Source organism: Hipposideros armiger, unplaced genomic scaffold (genome assembly GCF_001890085.2).
Source record: "Hipposideros armiger isolate ML-2016 unplaced genomic scaffold, ASM189008v1 scaffold_278, whole genome shotgun sequence".
In the NCBI taxonomy this organism is placed as follows: Eukaryota; Metazoa; Chordata; class Mammalia; order Chiroptera; family Hipposideridae; genus Hipposideros; species Hipposideros armiger.
This window is the reverse complement of record NW_017731628.1, coordinates 312221-325221: the sequence shown is the minus strand read 5'-3', so window position 1 is coordinate 325221 and position 13001 is coordinate 312221. Positions and strand designations below refer to the sequence as shown.

The window sequence follows — 13001 nt, the reverse complement described above, 5'->3', positions numbered from 1 at the left end:
CTCCCCACTTGGCTATCAGATGTTCAGACCTCAGCAAGTGTCTTCCCTTTCGTGTTTGCAGGGTGACAAGGTCACCCAGAACAGACTTCCACAGGCAGGTGGGGATTGTGCCCAGGAGAAAGCAAGCCACAAGCTGAAAAGCTAGTGCATACGTGGATCTATCTCGAACACAAAGCATAGAACGGCCTCATTTTCATGAAGTGACCTTTCACGGAACTCTCCCTCCAGTCCTGCAGACAGAAAAGGCTGGGGATCCACTTAGAACTGACTACATTCAAGCGCACACATCTGCTTTCTGATGGTCTCGGTTACCGGTCTCCACAGCTGGCCTTTTCTCCTTTCTTGCTTTAAAAACAACACCTCTCAACATATCGTGATGAACACCGACCCCTTAGACTCAGATGTTCCAGAAACCATTAAAGATGTGCTTTAATCATGCCTGGCTTCTTCTCATCAGCTTTGTTCTTGGTCATAGCAATGCTGCTGTAAACGCATTGGATCTTTTTAGTTATGGTATAAGCCTAACCAGACCCTCCTCATACACAACAGTTAAGCATCTCCTTTTTCCTCATGCCGTACACACACGCACACGCACGCGCACGCGTCCGCACACACAGAGCAATGTATCAGATGAGGACACAGGCAGAGCTCCCTGGCAACATCACGGAAAATGTGCCAATACCCTCCAGATCTCCAAGTGCTGGGTTTATTATGTAAATTAAGAGGCACATAATTGAGGGCTTTGCAACCTCATTTTTACCAAAAGAGGTTTTAGTAGTTACTATTCTCTAGAACTTTCTTACACGACAGGGTTCTTCTGTATGGAGCTGCCCTGTTCCTGAGCCAGTGATGGCACAGACCCCACAGGACACCCAGGCCCGGACGGTTCCTCGATCCCTAGGAATGAACACGGCCCAGCTTCTTAGAGGTCAGATTTCTAAGTAATGAAACTTTATTATGTAACAAACTCACTGGGGGAAAGGTGACTATCTCTAGCCAATTGATTTAAAAAAAAAAAAAGAAAAAAAAAAAGAATGGACCGAGTGCCCCCATCTCCTGCCATCCCCCTGGCCAACGATGATGGGGATTGATGAAGTGGGAGGAAGAAGAGGAACCAAAACTGTATAAACAAGAAGAAATAAAATGGAAACAAAAAATAAACATGAGTTGGATCAGGAAAAAAAAAAAGGGCAAAACAAGTAGAAATGATCTTTTGATAAGACCGGTCTTACATAATACAGCACCTATAACACATAAAGCCACTTTGCACTACAAATCACTTTCCCATGAAGAATTAAAAGAAGCAGAACGAACACAAAAATCAATTAAGGTCTGGAGAAGGGCTTCCATTCCCCTCAAGGGGCTTGGTCTTATCCAAACACCGACTGACTAATGCAGATACTGTCAGGCTGCCTAATAGAGGGCATTTTTTATTATCACTTGAGCTTGTCTGTTCAGAGAATGATTTTTCCCATTTTAGTTTGCAGGGAAAGGTTCAATAGGAAAAGTACAGCGTTCGTCCACTTAGGAATTAATCTAATCCATCCCAGTACCTAAGGCTCGAGGGGTCGCCTGCTGCTGCATCAGCTTCTAAGAAGCTCTCCAGGTGGACCAAGGATCAAACATTGCCCCTCGTCCAAGAGAGAACACAGTACTCCCATTCCAACCGGTCCCGTCAGGAACCAGGCAGACACAGAGGAAAGACGCACAGTGCTTGGCTCATGGGAAGTACCAAGTAAATCCTCACTGAAGAAATGAGGCCCAAGGAATGCGTGCCTGACCCAAAGTGACTAGACACCAGAGCCAATGTGCTCCTTGTCTGAGCTACAGGAGAGCCACACTGGGCAGCCTGGCCTCACGTAGGACAACCCAATGTGTATTTGTCCAATGAGAAAGAAAAAAGGATGGTATTGCAGCTTACACAGAAATCTAAACATTCTTGGGGGAATAAATCATATTTTTATTATACTGTCTATGTCATTTAAGGAATGTGATAAATTTTCTGAAAAATAAATAAAAATGGCCCATGTTGTCTCACAAAACTGAATTTTTATAATAGTGGGTTTGCCTCAAGATGACAGCACATGTACTTATTTTCTTTGGAGTTAAAGTACAAGTACTCTGTACAAGCACAAAAGAAAGGAAAATGATCAGAAGGGCTTTACTGTTAAGGGCATTTGGTACCAATTAGTCGTTGCCTATCTGGCTGGCCAACCTGAGGATGTGCAAATGCGATTGGTGGAAATAAAAAACTGGAGGTAGGGAACTCTCGCCAGGGTCACAACTCAATCTCCTGTTCGGAGTACAGGCCGGTTTTTTTGACCAAATTAGGTCTTCTTGGACCTCCAAGGCAGCCCGTCTGCACTTCCAGGAAGGAGGTGGATAAGTGGCTATTTTGGTCTGTCTGCCCATCTGGTCTCTTTGTAGCTGGCCAGCTCAGCCTCTCAGCTCACGGTCAGGCCAGCGGACTAGGTGCCTTGGCTCTGACCACTTGGCCATCCCATTAGGACACAGGCCGCTCACTGGAGCCGGGAGAGACCCAACAAGAAAGTCCCGGGGGGCAGGCACCCGCTCCTCACCACTACACAGTACAACTCCAGGTTGCGGGTCGGCAGCATCCTTACCATTTCAGATGGGGCAAGGACAATCAAATTTGACAGAAGGACAAGCACCACACTGTTATCCCAAAATAAAGAACTCACATCAACAGGGAATATAAAAATGTTATTTAGAACTTCTGTTCTCAGATGTTTAATACAAAGGAGAGATTGTTGTGCCAGGGAACAAAGTGATCCAATATTCACAAAGCCGGAATTCTCCCACTGCACATTTTGTTTCCAAAACACTTAGGAATACAGCAAGATTTCAAGTTGGGGTAAAGAAGATCCTTCTGGAAGCCAGAGAGGAGGTAACTGAAGTCTTTCACAGAGGGGCGGAAATCCTTCCAAGTGTACGCTCACCATGAATGTCAGCATTTAGGGGCATCCAGTGAGGGGGTGGGCACAGCCGGGGGTGCAGGACAGCCGATGATAAACCTCTCTCTTGAATGTTCACTGCACGATCCATGTGGAATGGGTATGGGTGGGAGGAAATGAAGGCTGAGTGCTTTTAAAGCTACAGAACTTTCTAGTAACATACCATGGGAACTCAGAAAACTCAAGCATTTTTAAAAAAATTAACTCATTGGGCCCAGGGTTCCAGGCAGTGCTAATATGGTTTTGCTGCCCCTGGACTGCTGCCAGAAAAGAACACGCAGTGCTTCTCTATTACATATTTTAAAAACCTGTTTTGTTACCTGCAGGTGAGTCAGGTGATAAGGAGGCTTCTTTTATCAAGGTGAGGGCTGGGGGAGCAGGGCGGCTGACAAGTGACCTTTCTCTCTTGAATGTTCACGGCACAACAGAATTTAAGAGCCAAAACCCCGACCAGAAAGGAAACTCAAGGGGATCGATACCTTCCTCTTATTCACAGGCCATTATTTTTTACTTTTCCACTGAAAACAGTCCCGATGCTGTTCATCACCCTCTTCCCCTGACTGGAGCATAAGTTCCTGGAAGACAATGCAATATGGCTGATGCAATAAGATAGTGAAACGGGTTCACCATTTTATCCCTGGCTCTGCGATTACTATGGGATCCAAGACAAGTTACTCAAGTTCTCTTCAACTGAACTCCCTTACCCCTAAAACTGGAACAAAGATGCCCATCTTTTAGGATTGTTGCAAATTTCAAGTGTAAAAATGTGCCAAGTGCTCAGCATGCAGTAGGTCTTGCCTCTGAGTTCAGGGGACGTGACTTATTCATTTTGTACCCCTATACCACTGTTCCCTCAGTAAGGCCCCTGTTACACTTAACAAAATAGTAAGATGTCTTATTTCCTCTGTTATTTTCCCTCCTCATAACCTGTCCTTCATCCATGCCCTTAAACTCTCTCCCTGGCACTGTACTAGCATGTTTCAGATCGGTCATCATTGACATTTGACACACGTCACTGTGAAGCTCAACACAAATGCTCCAAGCATTATTTTATCGGTGGCAAGGAGAGTGACAAAATTAAATAGGAGATGATCTTAACTGCTTCGCTGCATCTCCTACCGCTGGAATGTCAAGGGGCCACTGCTAAAATTAAGTGTACAAAGGAAATAACTTAAAGAGGCAAAGGAGGATTAAAGGGGGTGCCAGAGATAAGAGTCAGGAAATTCAGGCCTCTGTTCTCAGCTCTGCCACCACAGCGCTGGTGTCTTTGAGCCGCCTGCATAATATTAAACATTGTTAAGCAGTTGACATCGATGACAACTAACTAAAATGTTAGTAAATGTTAACAGAAGCTGACATAATGGAAATTTGTAGGGTGGTCATCCACTGAAAGACTTACTCCTTTGGGTTATCCCTTCCTACACGGTCGATGGGAATGGAGGCCGAGCCAAGTGATTTAAGGGTCTTACCATCAGTGCCTACACCCCACCTCTTGTTTCTCCCACTCGTTTGGTCACAGTATTTACTAGGCACCTACTCCATGGACTACACTAGTTTCAAGTCCCCTCAGAACGTGAACAAGAGCAAGGACAGGCGCCAGCCCACAGAGAGACAGCAATGGGGAGGAGGCGACTGTTTACAGAGGAAGAATGTCCACGGAGCGGAAGGCATAGATGCAAGAGGACCCTACAGGGCAGGGGGCTGCAAAGGGAAGCACGCAGGGTCTCACTGATGACCCATGGAAAGAAACAAAACCAAGACCCGGCACGGCGCCAGGTCCTCGAGAGGCTGGGAGAACAGATGTGTGGCAAGTGAGGACCGGACAGTCACCTGTGGCACTCCAGGTGGCTCCAGCCAGAACTCCAGGCCTGTCCCTCTCAAATCAAAATAAACAGTGAAGCAATCAAAATGACCACTCATGCGCTTCCAGCAGAGCCCGGTACGAAGGCTGGGACTGGGCCTGGGAGGGGCCGGGCATGATGGCAAGAGGAAGACAGAAGAAAGAGAAGAATGAACGGGCTTCTGTCCTCGCGCCACTATGACTGCATTTGGAGAGAAAATAATAGGACAATAAAGGCAGCTATCAGTAATTAAACACAGGAAATGTTGCTGTATCGTATACATTTGGTTTTCACAGTAACCCTAGGCTGCAGATACTAACAATCCATTTAAATATTTCATCCAGGGTTATAGAACTAGTTAAAGAGGAAGCCAGGGCTTAAAAGTTAGGTCAGTCTGACTCCAGAACCTGCTTTCCAAGCTATTATACTCTACTAATTCTCTCTGAAACAACTTCACACATACACATGGGCAGATGGAGGAGGCTTTTATAATCTAGGCGTGGGGCAGGCCAGTCACACTATGACTCAAGGCCCACAGGCCGTAAAAGAAAAAAACTGATCAATTTGATTACATGAAAATAAAAACTTTCTGCCTGAGGGGGGAAAAAAACCATAAACAAAGACAAATGACAAAGCAGAGAACTATTTGAAACATAAATCATAGACAAAAGGCTAATTTCATTAATATATAAGGAATGCTTATAAATCAATAAGAAAAGATCCAACAAAGCCAAAGGGACCGTCAGCTAATATAAAAGGAAATCAAAACAGTTCACAAACACATTAAAAGACACTGAACTTTACTCATATATGAGAAATGCAGACTAAATGTATTTGCTTTGGTGAACATCAAAACGTTTTATTATAACGCACTGGTGAGGGTACGAGGGAAGAGGCACTCTCATAAATTACTAATGAGAGAATAAATGGATACATCCTCTCTGAAGACAATCTGGCACTATCTATCAAAATTATAAATGTACTTACCCTCCGACCCCAAATTCCAATTCCAGGATTTTATCCTGCAGATAAAACTCATATGTGTGCAAAGTGAAGCCTGTAGGGAGCCAATCTTTGCAGCAATGTTTGTACTAGCAAACGTTTGAGAACAATCTAAATATCCAACAAAAGGAGACCGATTAAATAAATTATGGCATCTCCCTCGAATGACCTATTATTTCGCCACAAAAGAGAAGAGGAAGCTTTTCATGTGTTGATATGGAACAAGCCCCAAGGAATACTGCTACGCAAAAAAAGCAAATTAAAAATGGCAAGCAGAATATGCCATCACAAATGTAAAAACGAAATGATATAGGGTTTACACTATAACATTTATACATATATATATACACACATAGCCCCTGGGAAGATACGCAAGAGACTGGCAGCAATAGGTGCTTCCGGGGAGAAGTAGTGTGGAGGCAAGGTTAGAAGACAGACTTCCTCGTCATTGCATACTTTGTGTGTCTTTTGAATTTAATAATATGTACCTATTCAAAAATAAATTATATGTGCATATATTTATAAATATATGTTTATATATGTAATTTATTTTTGAATAGGTAATACACACACACACACACACACACACACACACACACACACACACACACACCCCTACCTACATATGTAAAGATATACACCACATACAAATCAGAATCGGGTGCCAAACAGTGGCCAGCACTGGCTCTGGCCCAGCCTTGAAGCCAGCGGGCCAGTGACAGCAGCTGCCAAAGAGCATTGAGGGGCATTCCGTGAGCCAGGCCCAGCTGAGGGATTAGGGCGCTGCCTCCAGAACGGGTTCCCCCACTCACTGGCTGTGTGGCCTTGGGTAAGTTACTTCACCACTCAATCAAGGTCTCGCTTTCCTCATCCATAAAATGGGGATAGTAATCCTGCTAAGGTTTGGGGGAATGCAGGAATGAGTCTATGGAAAGCCTGTAGACCAGCGCCTGGCACTCGGTAAAAGTATGTATGTGTTTGTTAAATTAAGTTTACCTGTCTGGTCAAGGAGGACGTCTCTGAAAAATGCCATCCAAGCTGAGATGAGGAAGCTCAGTAGGATTTAGACAAGGGAGGGAAGCAGAAGAAACCACTCAAAAGGAATAGTGCGTGCAAAGGTCAGAGGATAGGAAATGCACTGGTGCCCCCACGGGCTCTGTGTGTGTGTGTGTGTGTGTGTGTGTGTGTGTGTGTGTGGAATGTAGCCTGTGAGGATGGGAATAGCAAGAGACATGGCTACGGGGGTGAGCATGGACCTGTTTCTCTCATGGGAGGGGGTGGGGAGGCAAATGGAACATTTCAGGCAGGGGAATTCCACGACTGGACAGGCTTTCCTAGAAAGAGTTCTCTGGCAACTGTTTGGAAGACAAGTTGGAGAAAGGCAAAACTGGGTGGCAGAGAGGCCACTTGGAGGTTGCTGCAGCAGCTCAAGAAGAAATGATGAAGACATGAACGCTAAGACGTGGCAGTGAGGAATAGCAAGAGGACGATTCAGGAGACACAGTGGAGATGGAGTCCAGTGGGCTTGAAGCGGGTAGGAGAGCGAGAAGAGGGGACCAGGGAGGGGTAATCCCCAGGGGTCCGATCTGGCCAATGTGGAGAACTGTGATCAACTCACTGAGATGAGGAGTTCAGACAAAGGAACTGGTCGGGGGAGAAAGGAAGATGACAGGTTAAGTCCCAGATGCGCTGAGGTTCAGCTGTTTCATAGGCAAATCTTCAGTTACCTATAGGCGTCTACACTTCAGTTGAAGGACTTGAGCCGGAAATCCAACTTTGGGAGGTTCCGGACAAAGATGTATCACGAAGAGCTATGGACTATGGTTAAGGCCGCTGTCACCAAATGGCAATGGTCCCTTTGCTCCAAGTAAGAGACTTTTGGGGAACTATTATTGAGAAGCTGTATTACCTGTGATGTAGGTAAGACCCATGCTCCCTCCCTCTTTCCCTCTCCTCTTCTCTCCTTCCCTCTATCTCTTCTTACTTCCTCTTCTCTTTTTCTTTCTTCCCCCTCTCTTTCTTCCTTCAGAAAAATATAACAATAGTCCCCACAAGAGGTTTCCTTAAATGCTTCATAAAGCAACCCATGTCTGACCAGGTTCATGGGTGGGGATGCCTTTATTTTTCCCAACATTTCTGCCCTCCTTTGCTTCTTTCTTCACACACAGCAGAAGTCTCCAGAAAGTTGTCACTGTCCTGTAGGTGCATCTCCACATCACAGGGAACATCCCTGACGACCTCGTTTTCCCATGTGCCTTTCTGAGAAAGGGCACTTTGTGGTTCTCTCCCGCTGAAGGACTTCAGCAAAACCACCCCCACTAAAAGCTAACCTACCAAGGGTTTTACCAAGAGACCTCAGACCGACTTCTTAAAGAGCATGCATTTTTCCAGTAAAACAAAAAAATCTTAAAGAAAGATTTCTGGGACAATTTAGCCAGGTGAAGTTTGGGGCCAGCATTCGTGAGTGCTAGCTAGCTTTGTTACCCACTGAAATGATCCTGAGTTTCTCTGACCTTCAGTTTCCTTACCTATGAAACTGGGATTCGCTGCCAGATACCCAGCAATCTCCTGGCTCGAATGTTTTGTGAGTCTAGACTTCAGGGGAGATAGAACTTGGTTTCACGACAGTGTGAAATATAGCTCAACAATTCAAAACTGCCATTTACATTCAAGGCAACTTCCCTTGTAGAGATTGGTTGATTTGCTGACTGGGCAGTAGAAATAGTCTCTTTTTATTATTCACAAAGTTCGTTGCAATAGCAAGTCTTATTTATCTCAAAGGGAAAACCCCTACTAATTATAATGCAGCAGGTGCTCAGTTTTCAAATTTCGTACCTGCCAAAGAAGCCACCTCTTTTCATGGCCTGAAGAAACCACAGCTGGGACTCTCAGGGGAGAAAAACAAATGGCATCTATGCCATGGAATTATTATTTAGCCTGTAACTGTGAGAATTATCAGTTTTCCTTTTTAAAATAGAAGAGAGAAATTTCAGTCTACCAAGAAATGGACACTGTATTTCCCCACTTGTAGAGATTTATGTGACTTGTGAGAGCACGCAAGGAATATGTACCAGGAGACCTAACACTAATAACAGACTGCCTGACTTCTCTGACAGACGTCATAGAATCGTCTAGAGCAGCGGTTCTCAACCTGTGGGTCACGACCCCTTTGGGGGTCAAACGATCTTTTCACAGGGGTCGCCGGGTACTCGTATGTGGGCGTATCTCCATGTGGGCCTGGAGATGGATAGAGGTAGGTGTCTCGGTTCCTAAGACCATCGAAAATATGTGTTTTCCGATGGTCTTAGGCGACCCCTATGAAAGGTTGAGAACCGCTGGTCTAGATGAATTCAGTTATTACAGCAAGGCAACAGTCATCACAAATAGTCACAAGGGGATTTCATCTAAAGCTCAGCACAAAGAAAAATATCAAGGAGAAGGCGGCCATTTTTTACTGTAAAGAACATTTTTTTTATCACATCTAAGAAAATGTGATTTCTCTAGAATCTGTGAACTTTTAGTAAAAAGCAACATGTCAGAATTTAATTGACTTAAAACATCGTATCTTAAAAGATACCATGTAATGGACCATTACAAATATAAGCCGGACTAGATTAGTTTGAAATGCATTATTCTTAAATTTTTCAGTTAAAATTTGATTTCAGCAATGTGCTTTTGGTAATTAGATAAAGGAGAATATTAGGTATCTTCCAACACTTACAGCATATTTAATGTTAATAACACAGCCAGATAGAAATTAGCTGTCTAATTTACTAGAAACCAGATATCATTTACTGGTGTTTTGAGGGGATTGAGGGAGAAAATGAACAAATAGGCACCCACATTTGAAATATATATATTCATGAATATATATGTATATATTCATATATTTATATTTCATCTAGTAGATGAATATATATATATACACACACACACACACACAAACACACACACACACACACATATATATATATATATCCATCTAAGTACAAGTATTTATCTTCTACTTTAAATTGTTCATTAAACATAACACCACTCAAAATCAGAGAAAGGACAAATTAAACCAGAAACCAAGATAGCTATTTCACCCATTATTTTCACAAATGTAAAAGGGCTGATGACCAGCCCCACTGCTACTGGAGCTGTGAGCTGCTAACTTCTACAGAGAGCAATTTGACAGATTCAATCACAATAACAAATGCATTCACTGTGGGTTGCAGCAATGCCATTTCTAGGATTTCTTTGCTATAGGCACAAAATCATGTAATACAAAGCTTTCACTGCATCATTGTCTGTCACAGAAAAAATTAGAAACAGCCTAAATGCCTAATAGTAACGAAACGAGTTAATAAGTCATAGCACATTCATACAATGTAGCCTTAACAAAGAAAGAGGAAGCTCATTCACTGATATGCACTGAATTCCAAAAGGTATTGAAGTGAAAAGCATACATGCAGAAAACACATATGTCTGCCTCCCTCTGTATAAAAAGGGAGAAATCAATATATACACATATGTACATATACATATACCTATATATGTATTTTGAATTTTGAACCATGTAAACATATTATGTATTCCAAAATAAATTAACAAATGTAAATAATAAACTGTTCACCAGTAAAGCAGCAAATACACACTCATACGTATCGTGACTTAATAAGAACGTAAGGACCACATTTTTTTAAACACCAAAACATTTAGGCCCAGAGTGGTTTTTAAAAGAGCCATATGATTAAAGCTATAAAGAATAAAAACGAGGTGCTCTTTCTCATTCCATTCTTATAAAATAATAAATGACATATAACAGTTTGGAGGAAAACCAATTAAAGGGACATAAATCATCATTAACCCCTTCCCCAGATGAATGACAGAGAGACACATGTTCTAATTAACACTGAGTAACATTGTGTTAAGAGCAGTTTGCAATGGAAATGAACAGATGGCAAACAAACATATGAGGAATTGGGGTACAAGAAAGAAAACTTGATCTGACACTGAAAACTTCAAGCCACTGAAAGAAATCGTACCTGAGTGAAAACTGCTCTACAAATAGGGATGCACTCCCTGATTCCCCTTGCTTTAGTTTTTAGGTGCATCGGGTTGGCTGTTTAGTTCTGATTTTGGTCCCCACAAGAGCCGGATGCTATTCCCGAGCCCATCCCACTTCTACATACGCAAACACTTCCACACACCAACCATGCAGCCACCTTCTTACAACAAAAAGCTTTCCTCTCCTCAGGCAATGAATGGCTCAGTTTTTTCAAGCCAATCTAGCATTGCAGTTCAACAAAAGGTTTTGGACATCATCTTGAAGTTTGATGTAACAAGACCTGACCTGGAGGTTTATGCTTTAACAACCATCTCTTTTCTTTCCTTTGAAACAGATTTATGACACTAGGCAGAGAAAAGAGACAAAGATCCCAGGGTTGATGAAACCCTCCTGGGACCCGGAGAGCAGGGACCACGGGGGTTACGCTTCTGACTGCTCTTTGCTCAAGTGGGGAGGCCAGCATCATCGCTTCTCGTTTCCAAGTTCATCCCATTCGTAGGCTTGTCTCTGGAAAACAAGGATGCCACAAAAAGTGGCAGTTTCATTAGCTGATCCCTCGGCAAAGAACCAGTGACTGACTCCAAATGTGGGAGACTTCAGCACAGCTGACAGATGCTATTTCTCTCTGTCCCCATTGACCCAGGCTGGGGAGACAGCAGATTTCAGACAGGATGCCCTCCCAAAGGCGTGATGCAACCTTGAAAAAAAAAACCTGTTCGCAAGCCAAACCAGGATCTGGTGTCTGCCAATTCAGAATGACAGAGACCAGTGGCTAAAGCGCTGTCGTTACAGAAGGTACGTTGAATTTACACATATTTAACATCAGTCGACACTTCATAGTCTCGTGTCTTTTATCGTTTTACCTACATATCATGTTTTAAATGTACATTCTGTAGCGAACAACAGTTGGATAAAAAGCATAACACTCAGATACAGTTCTTGCTCTCCATGCAAAAAGCAGAAGTTTTTTTGTTTGTTTGATTTTGAAACTCCAAATAACAAAGAAAAAAAAAAGGCAGATCATGGGCTAATCAGATTATCCTTAGCTGTATCAACATTTAAGGCTAAGAAATTTAAGTACAAATGATTTGTGCAATTTGAAGTTTTGGACTTAAGCTGGCACTTTAATTCATGTGTTTGAGAAAAGAAATATATATATATATATATATATATAATTTACATATATACACACATACACAGCAGACTTATGTACACATTTTATACAAAGCAGTTTCCATTGAACTATTATTTGATTCAAACTCAATTCCATTCCCTGTCTGAGACAACAGACTCTTCTGGTTTTAGGATAGTTTTAAATATAAAAACTAATTACCCTATCTCACTGCCTATAAATTTAATTTCTATTTCTGAGGCTGCTTCTGTTGTATGTCTCTTGGTAGCCCCTGTGCCTGATGGCTGGTTTACAGCCTAGTTTCAAATCACAGGAAAGGCAGGGATCAAATAAAAATAAGCTTCCCAACCTTCTAGGAAGGTTTGGTAATGCAGCCACATTTCCATAATGCTATATCTATATATAAAAAAATCAAATCCATTTCCCATGAAAGGATAGTCCTTTCTAAGTGGCAAATTTTATAGACAAAAAGTAGAGAGTATAAATTGGATGCATGAAGAGCAAGGCGAATGCCAGCGTCAGAATGCTTCCTCTTGGTTAGATTTTCTGCAAAACCAATCAACCACTCACTGCATATGCAGAATACATCATACAAACTTTTGCAGACCAGAGCAAGGGTTCTGCACTGAGTCTGCCTACTGAGAACTTCCAAGGCCATTTTCATTGGATCAAACAGTAGAGGTAAGCAATGTACAACAAACACCCTCCCTTCAAAATCCTACTAACTCCTTAAAAAGAAAGTCCTTCACAACACGTCAAGGAAAGCAAGTTAACAGCTACAATTTATGTTTACCAACAGGGGTGGTGGTGAAGGTCAAAAGCAAACCAAAGTAAATTGACAATGATAAAGAATTAAAACATGGGACTGCAGATTGGTGCAGCCATTATGGAAATCAGTAATGGAGGTATCTCAAAAAACTGGAAATGGAACTACCGTATGACCCAGCAATTCCACTCTTGGGTATCTATCCAGAGAAACCCAAGACGCTAATTCAAAA

General features: G+C 42.6%; 1 protein-coding gene across 5 annotated transcripts in view; it reads right to left on the bottom strand.

Moving 5' to 3' along the window:
• The window catches only part of BCL2 (BCL2 apoptosis regulator), a 179207-nt gene that overhangs the window by 120440 nt on the left and 45766 nt on the right, over nt 1-13001 (bottom strand). Inside the window, exon 3 of one of the 5 annotated variants that reach the window (XM_019657717.1) lies at nt 10802-11378. The exons of the other annotated variants lie outside the window; for them this stretch is intronic. Coding sequence (XP_019513262.1) covers nt 11334-11378 — 45 coding nt within the window. The 3' untranslated portion in view covers nt 10802-11333. Of the gene's footprint in view, nt 1-10801; nt 11379-13001 lie in introns of those variants that run through there. 5 annotated transcript variants of the gene reach the window in all.